Source organism: Geotrypetes seraphini, chromosome 18 (assembly GCF_902459505.1).
Source record: "Geotrypetes seraphini chromosome 18, aGeoSer1.1, whole genome shotgun sequence".
NCBI classification, from domain to species: Eukaryota; Metazoa; Chordata; class Amphibia; order Gymnophiona; family Dermophiidae; genus Geotrypetes; species Geotrypetes seraphini.
This window is the reverse complement of record NC_047101.1, coordinates 2,343,213-2,360,211: the sequence shown is the minus strand read 5'-3', so window position 1 is coordinate 2,360,211 and position 16,999 is coordinate 2,343,213. Positions and strand designations below refer to the sequence as shown.

At 47.8% G+C, this 16,999-nt stretch overlaps 1 protein-coding gene across 5 annotated transcripts in view; it reads left to right on the top strand.

Moving 5' to 3' along the window:
* LOC117351525 (uncharacterized PE-PGRS family protein PE_PGRS54-like) overlaps positions 1-16,999 on the top strand; it is a 35,053-nt gene extending 18,054 nt beyond the window's left edge. The window contains exons 6-11 of one of the 5 annotated variants that reach the window (XM_033926901.1): positions 384-428; positions 1,428-1,523; positions 3,710-3,775; positions 7,881-9,381; positions 9,517-12,791; positions 16,797-16,999. In XM_033926901.1, coding sequence (XP_033782792.1) covers positions 384-428; positions 1,428-1,523; positions 3,710-3,775; positions 7,881-9,381; positions 9,517-12,782 — 4,974 coding nt within the window. In that variant the 3' untranslated portion in view covers positions 12,783-12,791; positions 16,797-16,999. Of the gene's footprint in view, positions 1-383; positions 429-1,427; positions 1,524-3,709; positions 3,776-7,880; positions 12,792-16,796 lie in introns of all 5 variants that reach the window. The other 4 variants (XM_033926902.1, XM_033926904.1, XM_033926903.1 and 1 more) reach the window with 4 other exon arrangements.

The window sequence follows — 16,999 nt, the reverse complement described above, 5'->3', positions numbered from 1 at the left end:
CAAGTAGGTAGGATTTCAGGGCCCAAAATGCACTGGGGCGAGTTTTACTAGAATTCAACAGATTGTGCATGAAGGACCTTCTCAACTGTGACAGATCACCTGGCATGAGACATGCCCAAGTACACACAAGGTGCACTACAGCAGTGTTTCTCAGCTCGGTCCTGGAGTCCCCCCTGGCCAGTCAAGAGAATTTGCATAAACTTGATTTGCATACACTGCCTCCATGATATGCAAATTTCTTTCATGCATATTCATTGTGGATATCTTGAAAAGCAGACTGGCAATGGGGGACTCCAAGACCGAGTTGAGAAACACTGCACTACAGACTTCATGGAACATGTGCTTTTCTCTCTGTTCTCATTATCTTCTGCTATTATTTTCAGAATCTCTCCTCAATGGATCGAAATAATGTTCTACTCATGTGGAAGGTAAGAGTACTATATTTGACTATTTAGAAATGTATTAAAACCCATTCCTTTGTGCACATTCCTGATCTGATTCTACCGCACATTGGTCATTAAACAAACGAACCCTTCCTAGCCAAGCAAAGAGCTCGAAGTACAGGAGTGTCTCTTGGAAATACCAAAGTGGGACCCTGCAGATAAAAGAGTAGCAAGACAAATGGGACTGCTTTGGTCACTGCCATGGGGATTAACCCTTTCTAGGGCTACATCTACAGCAAACTGCAAGTGTCTATTCCTGCTCATGGGGCTAAGGTCAAAGGGCATGGGACAGGGATAGGGCGACTACAATTAGTGCAAAATTGTTGAAGAAGTTCGACCATGTTACACCTTCCTACCAACTTCTGCACTGGCTGCCGATGGAGGCACGTGGGAAGTTCAAGTTTGGTTGTTTCTATTACAAGGTACTATTCTGTCTAGCCCCTAAATACATAACTGAAGAAGTGTAGGATGAGAGAGATTATTTGGAGGAAGTTCTCTTCCATCTCTTCAGCCATTCATTTAATTTTCCTCTCATTATTAAACTCCTTTCTATGTCCCTCACCCAAGTTTCCTCAAGTTTCAAGTTTATTAGGATTTTATATACCGCCTATCAAGGTTATCTAAGCGGTTTTTACAATCAGGTACTCAAGCATTTTTCCCTCTCTGTCCCGGAGGGTCACAATCTATCTAACGTACCTGGGGCTATGGAGGATTAAGTGACTTGCCCAGGGTCACAAGGAGCAGCGCGGGTTTTGAACCCACAACCCCAGGGTGCTGAGGCTGTAGATCCAACCACTGCGCCACACACTCCTCCTCCTCTGGGATTATCGGTTCGCCATCACTTCTGTCCTGACTTACGATTTAAAACTACTTTTGCTTCAGCTTCAGATTGTCAGAGACAGAAAGCAGAGTGCATGGATTGTGGGTCTGAGCTGATCTGGCAGGTCGAGTCTTTACAAAAGGATTCTTTATTTTCTCTTTCAGGCTACTGATGATATGGCAGAGTTTTCACGCCTAGCTTCAGGATTTGATCTCAACGCCATGCTGGGAGTTGTTCAGGGAGCACTTAGAAATATCATGGTAAAAAAAAACACCCCAATCCCTTCTTACAATAATGGTTTTGATATACCTGGGGCTCCTTTTACGAAGGTGCGATAAAACCACTAGCGCAGCTTCGTAAAAGGAGCACCTAGTGTAGGAATCAAAACGCTCCAGCGTAACCTCTTTCTTTATTACCTTCCTTTTGTCTTGGGCAACGTTATACTTCTCAATTGTCCTAAAAACCAGCTCTCAATATATCAATGTCTGGTATCTACCAAACTGGTCTGCCTGAGAGATCGTCAAAGACTACTCAAAAGTCCAGTTCACTCACATGCCACATGTCCACTCAGATGTCGGTGAAATGCCCACATTGAAAAGTGAACACAGAAAAGAGACTCAGAAGCTTTTATAAGAAAATCAATTCGCAGCAACTTAAAAGAACTTTTCAAATTCTGGTTTAAAATTTTACTGGAATTGGACAGACCTGGCCTGGGTATCTCACACTCATTCTTTCTCTGAAAAAAATACAAAATTACAGTCCACAAGCATTGGTTGAAATGTCTATGACTATGATATGGTCCAAAGCCAGCAAAGGTAGAAATTAAAAAGAGGATCTTGCAGACCCCACAGGACCTTAAAAAGAGAGTGGCCATGGTGTAGGGTCCACACAGATCCTCATATTTTAACTCCTCTGGTCCTGCAGGGGGATAAGATGACAGTGGCAACAAGGGTAGGTAGCGCCCCCCTCTCCCCTGAACGTCCCTCCCCAAACCCTCCTAACAAAGCACGTAACAGACATCCGTTTCCAGTCACTAATTACCGGCAGCATTTTAAAAAGCCCTGATGGTAGGGGAGCTCAAAACCAGGACCCCCTGACCACTCTCACCACCCTGAAACAAACTCCTGCTGGTCTAGTGGTCTGGGGGAGTCAAGTCAGTCATCCCCCCCCTCCCTCTGCTCAAGGACCCTCCAACCCCAACACCACTCCGCTCCCTCCCAAATATCTTTTGTGGAAAATCAGGCAGTGGGGATGACCACTCCCTCCTGCCTGAAGGGCCGCCTTTTTAATATGGCAGCCTTTCCCCCTCCCAGTGCATCTCACTATTTAGGTTCTCAAGATGTCACTGCTGATGTCATCACTCTTTAACCCATACTGCTTTACAAAGTTGATATTACTAGCCAAGTTAGGTAAAGGTTAAGGAATGCATTGTGGGAGCTTTTGAATCACTGAGGACCTGAGCTTGTTTGCAAAGCCAATTTTCAACATGATTTCTGCAGCTAAGAGAAGGTTTTAGCCTCAATACATTGAAAGGGGCAAAAGATATGTGCACATCTCCGCGCTGCGCTCAATTGTCTGGGCGCGCCTTTGTCCCGGCTCGCTTTTGACCTGACACCCATCCAAGTTTCTTCTCTCTGTATACACTTTTCTAGCCAGTATAACTGATTATGTATATCTTGTATGCACAGCAAGTTTTGAAGAGAAAGAGTTCTGAAAAAAGTAGCCATGGATTTTACACCCGTGGCAAAAAACCCCCTTAAAGGCACACTTTCCCTTCTTTTACAAAACCGCAGAGCAGCGTAGGGCATTCTGTGTGCCAGCTGGTGCTAAAAACTGGGGGGTTTTTTTGGGGGGAGAGAGGGGTATTTGTCAGCCTGTTACAGATATCATTGTCTCTGGTTTTATATTGCATGCTCTTATTCCTAAAGTTAAGAAGCAATGTGATTTGAATGGGGGTTAAGAAAGCCAGGCCTGGGTACAAGTGGCCAATCGGAGCACTGTCACTGCCCGTGCAGCCCCAGAGACCAGTTCAGTGCTGGTCCAATATCATTGAACACTGATCTGCCCTTGTGGAAAGAAACACTAGCTTGAGCTCACTTTAACAATTGTTTAATAATATACTCTGGACAAAAGCCAGCCCCTTATATCGGGAATTTGGCATCTTAAACACAAAGGGATCACACGAATACCTAAAAATCGATTCATTATTGCAGGTCCCTAGGTTAGTTTACTCCTTCACCCCTTTGACCATCTGGAGGCCTAGTATTTATTAGGGTGACTTGTTATGATTTTCCTTTCCAGAAGGGCAGTGAAATGCAGATTCAGCAAAGAGGTCCTACTCAGAGCATGTGGTTAATGATCCTAGAGATGCATTAATAAGTCCATTTCTAAGGTGGGATTTTTCCAATCCCACACCCTCACTCTGCTTCTCTTTCATTCTTCCTAGGTTGACTTATGTGAAGCTTCTGGCTTTAGCTTCAGAGAATCTCTTGGATTTCTGGGTGACCTGATGGTAAATACATCTTTTAAAATCATGTTCATTCATGTGGGGCGTTTTATATGATGGAATCCCAGATTTGTAATTTCCTACTACTTATCACTTATATAGCAATGAACGGTATACGCAGTGATGTACATTTTGACATTTATAGATGGTCCCTGCTCGGAAGAGCTTACAATCTAACTTGGACAGACAGGCATGACATAGAGGGTTGGGGATGCAGAACCCAAGGTGAGAGGAGTTAGGACTCGAAAGCACTCTCAAAGAGGTGGGCTGACAATTATAGATGGTCCCTGCTCAGAAGAGCTTACAATCTAACTTGGACAGACAGACATGACATAGAGGGTTGGGGATGCAGAGCCCAAGGTGAGAGGAGTTAGGAGTCGAAAGCACTCTCGAAGATGTGGGCTGTTAACTGGGCCTTGAAAACTATCAGAGACGGAGCTCGCCATAGGGATTCAGGCAACTTATTCCAAGGATATGGCGCAGCAAGGCAGAAGGGACGGAGGCTGGAGTTGGCAGAAGGGCACAGATAGGAGAGACTTACCCGCTGAGGCGAGCTCATGGGGGGGACGGGACACACAGAAGGAGATAAGTGAAAAGAGAGTCAGTGCATTTTGTAGGTCAGTTAGAGGAGTTTCAATTGTATTCAGAAACAGATAGGAAGTCAATGAAGTGACTGTAAGAGTATAGTCATTTTTCGTCACTGTCTCTGTTAATCACATTCAGCACCTTTCTTTATGCCAGTGATACTGAGATGATCTATCCACACTTTCAACAGAAGCCAGACTCAGCTGCAGAGGAGTTAAGGGGCCGGTGCAGAAAGCTTTGTGGATGTCTGAACACATGGCTTCTACTGCAAATATAATACTGTACCTTGCAGAAAGCTAATGGCCATGTTGAAACAAGCCACAAAAATATTACAGTTAAGGGAAAGCCACACTAAATAATTCCATCCTAGCCCAAACTTCTGCAAAGTGGACAGCACAAAAGGCCATATAACATCCTATTGAAAGCCTTCTCACAACTATAGTTAGATGCACTGCAGGAGAAGGTTAAGAAGCCGGGGGTTGATGCTCCACTAGAAATCCCATCTGATCGCCATGTATGAGACCCAGGAACCCGCTAAAATCTTTGCAAGGAGCTCTTAGTCCACTCCCAACAGGGAGATGGGCCAATAGGAAGTGCATTTGAGAGCATTATTCCAGGCTTTAGTAATAATTTGATACCTGCTTGTTGTAAAGAAATGGGGCGTTCTTGCTCAAGAAGAACATTAAACATATGAGTTAATGACTCCACAATCAACTCAGCAACTGGACAGTCCTCTAAAAAGACATCGGTTCATGACCCACTTCAATCAGGCGTTCATCCACTCCATTCCATGGAAACTGCCCTCACTAAAGTCTCTAGTAACCTGTTCCTGCCCAGATGTGCTTGGAGGCAGACAGCTTTGCTTGGGAGGGGAGAGACAAAATGGGGGGCCACGGAGAGACAGTCAGGGAGGAATTGGAGGGGTAGAGGGAAAGGGGGCTGCTTCGGGGGGAGGGGTGTGCTGGGAGGGAGATCATTTTGCTTAGGGGGGGAAGACAGAAGGGGGGCCACGGAGAGACAGTTAGGGAGGAACTGGAGGGGGAGAGGGAAAGGGGGCTGCTTCGGGGGGAGGGGTGTGCTGGGAGGGAGATCATTTTGCTTAGGGGGGGAAGACAGAAGGGGGGCCACGGAGAGACAGTTAGGGAGGAACTGGAGGGGGAGAGGGAAAGGGGCCTGCTTTCTAGCACCCGTTAATGTAACGGGCTTAAAAACTAGTATATAAATAATATACTAAAGTAATAAAGTAAAAACTGAAGGACTCAAAAGAACGAATGCCAATCTACAGATGTATTAAGTCCCCAAGGTTTCAGTGTGCCTAGTCTAAAATCCAGCGGGATTCTCTCTGTTGTAATTTACGTTTCCTATCCCCCCCCCCCCCCTCTTACATGAATCACTTCTTTGTCAATGCAAAAAAATTTTAAATCTGAAAAATGATGTTGCATATCAGTGCAATGTTCTACTAAAGGGGCATTTTGTCTGTTACATTTGAGACTAGACCTGTGCTCAACCATCCTGGTTCTGAAAGAACGAGTTCACATGCCAACATACAACTTATTGCATGGCACCTAATCGCATACACAATGTGGTATTCAAACAGGGATTGGATGGATTCCTGAGGGATAAAGGGATCGTGGGATACTGAGAGAGGAGCTGGGAGGTAACACAAGTATAGGAAGTAAATCAGGTAATGAGTATAAACTAACCTGGCCGTGCATGTGCAAGACCGGAGGGCTAGGACTTCGATAGGAAGGCAGGACTTAAATGGGAAACCAAGGTGGCAAGGGAGCCCCTTCTGATGACTCAGACAGGTCTTGACCTGTTTTGGGCCGCCGCGGGAGCGGACTGCTGGGCGGGATGGACCTGTGGTCTGACCCGGCGGAGGCACTGCTTATGTTCTTATGTTCTTATGTCTGAGTCACGAGTTAAAAAATGTTTACCATCTCCAGGATTGATGAATGTTTTTTGAGATATCGTGAATTGACAAATACTACAATGTCCACATTTGTAGAAACCATGGGGTAACACTCTAGATGGTTTATCAGCAACGTGATTTACTGTCGGGGATAGAAGATCCTTCAGGTTTCTGCCACGTGAGAAGGCTGTAAATCTAAGTCTTTAAAGATAGGGTTGGTTTGTACAATCTTCCAATTTTCTTCGAGAATCCTTGCTACCTCATTACCTTGTGCCGAATAGCGAAGCACACAGGTACATTTGTCTGACATTGTATCTTCCCTAGTTCTAATTTTTTTCTGCAATAACCAGTCTCTTTGGTAATATTTTGCACATTTGAATGCTGTCTTCAAGATGTTTTTAGGGAAACCTCTTTTTTTCCAGTTTCTTACTTAAAATTTTTGCATGTTTTTTAAAACCGTTAACAGTGGAACAGTTTCTCTTTAAACGTAAGAACTGTGAGAAAGGAAGGTTTCTTCTAAGGCTAGCCGGATGACAGCTACAAGTGCATTTACTCAGCAGCCCCTCAACATCTTTCCTTACTTATACCCCCATGCTCACCCCCATGAACTCTGTTCATCGGGTAAGTCCCTCTTACCCGTACCCTTCCTCCACTGCCAAATCCAGACTCTGTCCCTTCTATCTTGCTACACTGTATGCCTGGAACAGACTGCCTGAGTTATTATGCCAGACTCCGTCTCTAGCAGTATCCAAATCCAAATTAATAGCCCACTTTTCGAGGCTGCTTTTGGCTCCTAAATCCCAATCACTGTAACATACCTATGCTCATTCTATCATTCTCTCTGCAAGAAACTCCACAACCCCTATTCTTCCTGTCCAAATTAGATTGTAAGCTCTTCTGAGCATGGACCATCTATTATTAGTTAAACGTGCAATGCTATAGATATGATAAATAGTGGTAGTAACAAAGACAAAGTCTTAAATCATGAAGTATATAACTTTGTGGTAAAGTTTGGTGAAGTACATTTGAAAAGTCTGTTGGAAAGCATCTCAGCTTTACTTTATGGAGAGCAGTGATTGTAAATGGTAAATTTTGCCTCTTCCCTCTCTCTCTCTCTCTCTCTCTCTCTCTCTCTGTGACACCTACAGGACCAGTTGTGCAGCTTACTGAAGCAGTAAAGCATACTGCTATCCCTTGGTCCTCAGAGCTGGCCCTGTGGTTTCTATTCTTCATTCTCCCCCAGCTCTTGCATAGGGCATCCCATTGTGGGACCCTCACACCTCATGTGCCCCCTCCCCCCCCCCCCCCCGTTCTGCTCTCTTGTTCCTTTCACTCCTCCGCCGCGATAGTGAATGCTTTGTTGTCTACATAATACTTTTCAGGTTCTTTCCTATGTGTTATATGACCTTTAGAATTATCATCAAATGGTGATAATGACAAGAGCAAATTCCTGGGTACCATTTGGTGGCTAATATTCTTTTCATTCTTCCTTGTTCATTGTTTCTTATTCATGTTCTTTCATGTGCAAATCTTTAAGGGGTGGTAGATGGAGTAAAAGCAGTGTTTCATTTTTTCTTCCTCTCATTGATCCTTTCCTTTTCATTTCTCCTTTAGGGTGCTAGCAGTGCGGGAGAAAATATTGAAAGCATTCTGGAAGGCAATGGAATTATTACACAAACTGTTAAAGCTGGTGGAGAACTTGTTCGAAGTGCTTTAAACATTTTACTTGGCACAGGCAATTCTAGAGGCGGCACTGGAAGCAGAGGTGGCTTTGCTAGTAGCCTTGGTGGAGTTGGTGGCCTTGGCGGCGGTGGTGGTGGTGTCCTTGGTGGTAGATATGGGGCTAGTGGCAGTGGTGGTGGCATAGCCAGTAAAATTCAGGATGCTGGTGTCCTTGGCGGTGTTGGTGGTGCTATCCTTGGTGGTGGAATTGGGGCTGGTAGTAGTGGTGGCAGTGATGGTGTCCTTGGTGGTGGAACTGGTGGTGGGCTTGGTAGGGCTGGTGGTGGTCTTCATGGTGGCACTGGTGGTGCTGGTGGTAGAAGCATTGGTGACAGCATTACCAGTGGCTTTGGAGTCAGTGGTGGCATTCATGGTGGTAGTGGTGGCGGTGATGGTGTCCTTGGTAGAGGAACTAGGGCTGGTGATGGTCTTGATAGTGGCACTGGTGGTGGAAGCATTGGTGACAGTAGCGGCATTCGTGGCAGTGGTGGTGGCAGTGGTGGTGGTGTCCTTGGTGGTGGAATTGGGGCTGTTGGTAGTGGTGATGTCCCTAGTGGTGGTGGTAGCTTTGGTGGAGGAACTGGGACTGGTGGTGGTCGTGGTGGTGGTGCTGGTGGTGGAAACATTGGTGACAGCATTACCGGTGGCTTTGTAGGCAGTGGTGGCATTCATGGTGGCACTGGTGGTGGCACTGGTGGTGAAATTGGGGCTATTGGCAGTGGTGTCAGTGGTGCTATCCTTAGTGGTGGAATTGAAGCTGGTAGTAGTGGAGGCAGTGGTGGCATTCATGGCGGTGGTGGTGTCCCTGGTGGTGGAATTGGGGCTAGTGGTAGTGGTGGCGGTGATGGTGTCCTTGGTGGTATATTTAGTGGAGGAACTAGGGCTGGTGTTGGTCTTGGTGGTGACACTGGTGGTGGAAGCATTGGTGACAGTAGCGGCATTCGTGGCCGTGGTGGTGGCACTGGTGGTGGTGGTGGCGGTAATAGTCTCCTTAGTGGTGTCATTGGTGGTGGTAGCTTTGGTGGAGGAGCTAAGGCTGGTGGTGGTGGTAGCACTGGTGTTGTCCTTGGTGGTATTGGTGGCGGTGGTGCTATCCTTGGTGATGGAATTGGGGCTGGTGGAAGTGGTGGTGGCATAGCCGGTAAAATTCAGGCTACTGGTGTCCAAGGTGGTGGAATTGGGGCTATTGGCAATAGTGGTGGTGGCCTTGGTGGTAGCTTTGGTGGAGAAACTAGGACTGATGGTGGTTTTGGTGGTGGCACTGGTGGTGCTGGTGGTGGAAGCATTGGTGACAGTAGCAGCATTCATGGCGGTGGTGGTGGTGGCGGTAATAGTCTCCTTGGTGGTGCCATTGGTGATGGTGGTTTTAGCATTGGTAGAGGAATTAAGGCTGGTGGTGGTGTTGGTGTTGGTGTTGGTGGTGGTAGCATTGGTGGAGGAACTTGGGCTGGTGGTGGTCTTGGTGGTGGCAATGGTGGTGGAAGCATTGGTGACAGTAGCGGCATTCGTGGCAGTGGTGGTGGCACTGGTGGTGGTGGTGGCGGTAATAGTCTCCTTAGTGGTGTCATTGGTGGTGGTAGCTTTGGTGGAGGAGCTAAGGCTGGTGGTGGTGGTAGCACTGGTGTTGTCCTTGGTGGTATTGGTGGCGGTGGTGCTATCCTTGGTGATGGAATTGGGGCTGGTGGAAGTGGTGGTGGCATAGCCGGTAAAATTCAGGCTACTGGTGTCCAAGGTGGTGGAATTGGGGCTATTGGCAATAGTGGTGGTGGCCTTGGTGGTAGCTTTGGTGGAGAAACTAGGACTGATGGTGGTTTTGGTGGTGGCACTGGTGGTGCTGGTGGTGGAAGCATTGGTGACAGTAGCAGCATTCATGGCGGTGGTGGTGGTGGCGGTAATAGTCTCCTTGGTGGTGCCATTGGTGATGGTGGTTTTAGCATTGGTAGAGGAATTAAGGCTGGTGGTGGTGTTGGTGTTGGTGTTGGTGGTGGTAGCATTGGTGGAGGAACTTGGGCTGGTGGTGGTCTTGGTGGTGGCAATGGTGGTGGAAGCATTGGTGACAGTAGCGGCATTCGTGGCAGTGGTGGTGGCACTGGTGGTGGTGGTGGCGGTAATAGTCTCCTTAGTGGTGTCATTGGTGGTGGTAGCTTTGGTGGAGGAGCTAAGGCTGGTGGTGGTGGTAGCACTGGTGTTGTCCTTGGTGGTATTGGTGGCGGTGGTGCTATCCTTGGTGATGGAATTGGGGCTGGTGGAAGTGGTGGTGGCATAGCCGGTAAAATTCAGGCTACTGGTGTCCAAGGTGGTGGAATTGGGGCTATTGGCAGTAGTGGTGGTGGCCTTGGTGGTAGCTTTGGTGGAGAAACTAGGACTGATGGTGGTTTTGGTGGTGGCACTGGTGGTGCTGGTGGTGGAAGCATTGGTGACAGTAGCGGCATTCGTGGCAGTGGTGGTGGCACTGGTGGTGGTGGTGGCGGTAATAGTCTCCTTAGTGGTGTCATTGGTGGTGGTAGCTTTGGTGGAGGAGCTAAGGCTGGTGGTGGTGGTAGCACTGGTGTTGTCCTTGGTGGTATTGGTGGCGGTGGTGCTATCCTTGGTGATGGAATTGGGGCTGGTGGAAGTGGTGGTGGCATAGCCGGTAAAATTCAGGCTACTGGTGTCCAAGGTGGTGGAATTGGGGCTATTGGCAATAGTGGTGGTGGCCTTGGTGGTAGCTTTGGTGGAGAAACTAGGACTGATGGTGGTTTTGGTGGTGGCACTGGTGGTGCTGGTGGTGGAAGCATTGGTGACAGTAGCAGCATTCATGGCGGTGGTGGTGGTGGCGGTAATAGTCTCCTTGGTGGTGCCATTGGTGATGGTGGTTTTAGCATTGGTAGAGGAATTAAGGCTGGTGGTGGTGTTGGTGTTGGTGTTGGTGGTGGTAGCATTGGTGGAGGAACTTGGGCTGGTGGTGGTCTTGGTGGTGGCAATGGTGGTGGAAGCATTGGTGACAGTAGCGGCATTCGTGGCAGTGGTGGTGGCACTGGTGGTGGTGGTGGCGGTAATAGTCTCCTTAGTGGTGTCATTGGTGGTGGTAGCTTTGGTGGAGGAGCTAAGGCTGGTGGTGGTGGTAGCACTGGTGTTGTCCTTGGTGGTATTGGTGGCGGTGGTGCTATCCTTGGTGATGGAATTGGGGCTGGTGGAAGTGGTGGTGGCATAGCCGGTAAAATTCAGGCTACTGGTGTCCAAGGTGGTGGAATTGGGGCTATTGGCAGTAGTGGTGGTGGCCTTGGTGGTAGCTTTGGTGGAGAAACTAGGACTGATGGTGGTTTTGGTGGTGGCACTGGTGGTGCTGGTGGTGGAAGCATTGGTGACAGTAGCGGCATTCGTGGCAGTGGTGGTGGCACTGGTGGTGGTGGTGGCGGTAATAGTCTCCTTAGTGGTGTCATTGGTGGTGGTAGCTTTGGTGGAGGAGCTAAGGCTGGTGGTGGTGGTAGCACTGGTGTTGTCCTTGGTGGTATTGGTGGCGGTGGTGCTATCCTTGGTGATGGAATTGGGGCTGGTGGAAGTGGTGGTGGCATAGCCGGTAAAATTCAGGCTACTGGTGTCCAAGGTGGTGGAATTGGGGCTATTGGCAATAGTGGTGGTGGCCTTGGTGGTAGCTTTGGTGGAGAAACTAGGACTGATGGTGGTTTTGGTGGTGGCACTGGTGGTGCTGGTGGTGGAAGCATTGGTGACAGTAGCAGCATTCATGGCGGTGGTGGTGGTGGCGGTAATAGTCTCCTTGGTGGTGCCATTGGTGATGGTGGTTTTAGCATTGGTAGAGGAATTAAGGCTGGTGGTGGTGGTGGCGGTAATAGTCTCCTTAGTGGTGTCATTGGTGGTGGTAGCTTTGGTGGAGGAGCTAAGGCTGGTGGTGGTGGTAGCACTGGTGTTGTCCTTGGTGGTATTGGTGGCGGTGGTGCTATCCTTGGTGATGGAATTGGGGCTGGTGGAAGTGGTGGTGGCATAGCCGGTAAAATTCAGGCTACTGGTGTCCAAGGTGGTGGAATTGGGGCTATTGGCAGTAGTGGTGGTGGCCTTGGTGGTAGCTTTGGTGGAGAAACTAGGACTGATGGTGGTTTTGGTGGTGGCACTGGTGGTGCTGGTGGTGGAAGCATTGGTGACAGTAGCGGCATTCGTGGCAGTGGTGGTGGCACTGGTGGTGGTGGTGGCGGTAATAGTCTCCTTAGTGGTGTCATTGGTGGTGGTAGCTTTGGTGGAGGAGCTAAGGCTGGTGGTGGTGGTAGCACTGGTGTTGTCCTTGGTGGTATTGGTGGCAGTGGTGCTCTCCTTGGTGATGGAATTGGGGCTGGTGGAAGTGGTGGTGGCATAGCCGGTAAAATTCAGGCTACTGGTGTCCAAGGTGGTGGAATTGGGGCTATTGGCAGTAGTGGTGGTGGCCTTGGTGGTAGCTTTGGTGGAGAAACTAGGGCTGATGGTGGTTTTGGTGGTGGCACTGGTGGTGCTGGTGGTGGAAGCATTGGTGACAGTAGCGGCATTCGTGGTGCTGGTAGTAGAAGCATTACCAGTGGCTTTGGAGTCAGTGATGGCATTCGTGGTGGTGGTGTCTTTGGTAGTGGCAGCGGTGGTGGTGTCTTTAGTGGTGTCTTTGGTAAGAGTGGTAGCTTTGGTGTAGGATCTAGGGCTGGTGGTGGTGGCACTGTTGGTGTTGGTGGTGGAAGCATTAGTGACGCCCTTAATACTAGAAGTTTCCTTGGGGGCGGTATTGCCGGTGGCCTTGGAGGCAATACTAGCGTTCGCTGGAAGGTGAATTATTAATAAGCCTGGGTAAGTCATGGTTTCATAATTCTTCACAATTCTTTGGATTTGCCAGAATTTGGCAATCCTGATTCAAAAGTAACAAAGCATTCAAGAATGGAACAGATTTTCTGGAAGTGTGCATTTCTAAAATATACAAAGCTGCAAGCAAAATTATACCAGCCGATATTCAGCAAGCAGTGGTCAAATTAGCCCTCCGATATTCAGGTCCAGGCTATGTCCGGCCGCTGGCACTGATATCAAAGGCTACCTGAAAGGACCCTGGATGTCAGAGATTGTACAGGTCCCAGCCAATATTTAGCCAGAGCCTACACAAGACTGTTATGTGGGTCCCAATGAGTATTGGCTGGAACCGGCACAAATTTTGAATGATTTTGTTTCCCCTCTGAGCCTCCTCTCAGCCCCTGCTCCTAGTTAGGGGTACCAAAGATCCGGATATAGCCCGACATGTTTTCCGGACAGCTTTTCAAAACCCGGCACTTTGTCTGGGTTTTGAAAAGCTTCCACCTCGGGACTATGTTGCGAGGACATCTGTGCATGCACAGATGCCCTCCTGATGCGGCTCCAAGCATGAGAACAGGTTGAGGGGATGGGGCGGGACTTGTGCTGGACTGGGTTGGACTGTGGGCGGGGCTATGGGTCTGGATTTTTACAATGGTAACCCTACTCCTAGCCCCCTCCTACAAGTTTCAAGTTTATTTAAATTTGATAAATCGCTTATTACATACTAAGCGAATAACAGTAAAATATAGGATAGATCTATAGTTCATTATACAGCTTTAAAAGGGGTTAAAAACAAACTGACAGAACAGACAGACTCGGATACATAAGGGAAAGGAAAAAGAAGGGAAGACAGTTACAATATTAATATTTTTCATAATTGGGAAGAAAAGAAAAAACAAATAAGGGAAGAACATATGGAGTGGGATTAAGATTGTTAAAAATGAATTATTTAAACATTAAATGCGTCTCTAAAGAGAAAAGTTTTTTAATTATTTTTGAATCTGCTGAGATCTTTAACTTCTCTTATATATAAAGGCAAGGCGTTCCAGGTTAGAGGGGCCATTACTGAATATATATCGTGACGTCTGGTTCCAATAATTTTCAAAGAAGGAACCATTAGCAATCCCTGAGTTGTAGATCAGAGTGAACGTGTCGCATTGTATGGGATGAGTAACCGATCTATAAGTTGAGGTTCATTGGTAGACAGTGTTTTAAATACTAAAAGCAAAATTTTATAGGTTACCACCCACCCTCCTTCCATGCCGGCAATAGTATCAAACCCCCTGCAGGCTCCCCCCTCCTGGAATGTCCTTCCATGCTCCCAATCATCTCAATAGGCCTCCTTAGGTCCAGTGGGTGTGAGGGGGCCAGGAGTGAAGTCTTACCTGGGGGGAGGGCATATGGGAGGGGGGCAAGGAGGGATTCCAGCTAGCATTTATTGCCCAGAGCTTTTGAGCTGTTCTAACTTGGTCTGGCACTGAATAACCCTTGTACCACATTCAATAGCACTACCCGGTTTAGTGCCACTCAGTGGCACCCGTGGCGGAGATGCCCCACTTCTCGGACACCCCCCTCCCCCCCCCCCCCCCGTGTATACGCCCCCACCTTCCCTTCCCCCATACCTCTTTAATTTTCCCAGTGCGAGCAGCATTACAAACTTGCTGCCCGCATCATGTCGGCTCTCCCTCTGACGCCACTTCCTAGGCGCGGGAGAGCCAACAGTGACGTGGGCAGCAAGTTTGTGATACTGCTCATGCTGGGAAAGTTAAAGAGGTACAAGGAAAGGAGGCAGTGCCAGTGCCCCCACCAAGACAGCACTCAGAACACACTGGACCCCCTTTACTATGCCACTGAATATCGGTGGTTGGGTAGCTCCAAGCAATTTAAGTGAGCAAGAGCCTCTCCCGTTCACTTAAATTGCTCTGAATATTGGCCAGCCTCTGTTTTCTAAAGATTGATCCAATGAGATGGTGGAGGAGGACAGAGAATTCCAAAGCAAGGAAATGGGGTAAAGAGAGAGGCCGCGAAAGAAACACCCAGTCTCTGTGATGGGACAGAGTAAAGGAATTGTGTAGTTCCCCTAGGGGGGGGGGGTTATCCTATAGGGGAATCCACCACCCAGTCACTGAGCACATGTTGCAGCTAAATTCTCTTGAATGTGTGAAGATTACAGGGTCCCAAAGCGGACCATGTTTCGTTTCCTTCGTCAGGAGACCCGATGCTTAACTTCATAGGGTTTAAGTGATTAACTGCCCGAACAAACAGTGAGCGAAGGAGAGATGGCATACTGGACATTGAAGTATTGACACAGCGCATGAGATGTCTTCATTCTTTACGCTAATGAGCATTTGAAAACAGAAGCTTAATCCGCTCAAGTTAAGCATCGGGCCTCCTGACAAAGGAAACGAAACGTGGTCCGCGTTCGGACCCTGAAATCTTCACACGTTCAGTGACTGGGTGGTCGGTTCCCCTATAGGGAAACTCCCGGGGGGGGAATTACACAATTCTGAGCATATGTGGAGAAAATATTGTAGCTTGTATCACGTAGAGTTTGTTTGGATTTTCTCAGCACACAGAAGAATTGGTGTAAAAGTCAGAATATAGGCCAGGATCCACTTAAGATTCAAGGGTATCTTGAACCCTTCCAATTCCCCTTCCCACCCACACCCCTGAAATGTTCTGCCCTTATAATCCCCCTCCATCCACCAAACAGATCTCACTTTCAAGGATAGACCCCACCTCTCCCAGCGTAATTAAGATCCCTGGTGGTCCAGAGGAGATGATGCGGTCAGGAGCGAACCCCACTCACTCCTGACTCAACAAGATGGATGCCACAACCTCTAACTCTATCCCCCTACTGCCCCTAACCTTACCAATCGCAGGAATATTGACTGACACTCTCCGGTTAAATGCCACTGAATATCCCTGTTTAGCACTGGAGCCTCTCCTGCTATTTAAATCACTTTGAATATCTAACCCAAAATTAATAACACTAAATATATAACTCATTTGCATGCCTAAAAATTTACTGTCTGATATGCAAAGCATGTAAACTACGCAGGGGAGGCTTCTGCCTGCTTAAATTTCAAGAGGCCAATGAACCATTGATATTCTGCAACACTTAACCAGACTTTGCCACTGACCATCCCTACTCAGGGCCACCTGCAGTTGAACCCAAACCCAGTTGCTTAACCACCTGCCAAACACTGCAAACGCTGATGCAGCTTCATGTGGGTGTTTTGTGGCAGAGGATGAGCCCCACAGATCAGAGGCAGCCTTTAGAGCTGTCTCTGTCAATGTAGCATGTGTTGGACGACTCGGCAGGCGGGTAAGCAGTTGGGGGAAGAGCCGGACCCAGTCGGGCAGGCAGGGGAGAGGGAAGATGTCAGATCTGAGGCCTACTAAGTCCCAACTAAACAATTGGGCCTAAATGATTCCTGAGCCCCCTCCTCCCCTTCCCCTTAATTCTGATCTTGATCAACCCTTTCTCCATTCAATCCCATCCCAAGGGCAGTGCACCCCAGACCAGTCAACCGTCCAACTCTTTAGGCCTTCAGGCCTACCTTTTCAATCCCTGGTGGTCTAGTGCAGTGTTCTTCAACCTTTTAGCACCTATGGACCGGTGGAAATAAAATAATTATTTTGTGGACCGGCAGTTAAAGAACACTGGGGCTAAGTTGTGCCCATCTCCACTCAATCTCTGCCCCAGACCCCGCCCCCATAATAATACTAATTGTAACACCATTTTTTCCATTCATTTTTCATACATACACACAATATAATTGTATTAACAACACGTAATGGTTAACCACAAAATTAAAATACACAAAGCACACTCTATGCTTTTTAACATTCATTCCTATCAGAAAACAGATAACCCCCTGCTATTACGGCCTGCAGAAGCCCAGGTCTCTTAAGTGGAATTTCTCCTTCTGTTTATCTTGTTTGCAGCTAAAGAATTTTTCAGACTTGAGAGGCAAAGAATGATCTCTGTCTTATATTCTATTCTAGGGAATGCCAGCCCGAGTCTCATTATCAGTTCAGACAATGCCGAATCCTCTCCGCTTCTTTCAGTGCAACAAGAGGACCTCTTGAACCTGACTGGCACACAAAGTGCCTTTTTCTCTGGACATTTCCTGGTGGTTTGGGGTTTTGTTGTTTTTTTTCTCTTTGATGTACTCTTATTTCAATAAAGCCAAAGCTTGAAATTCTCA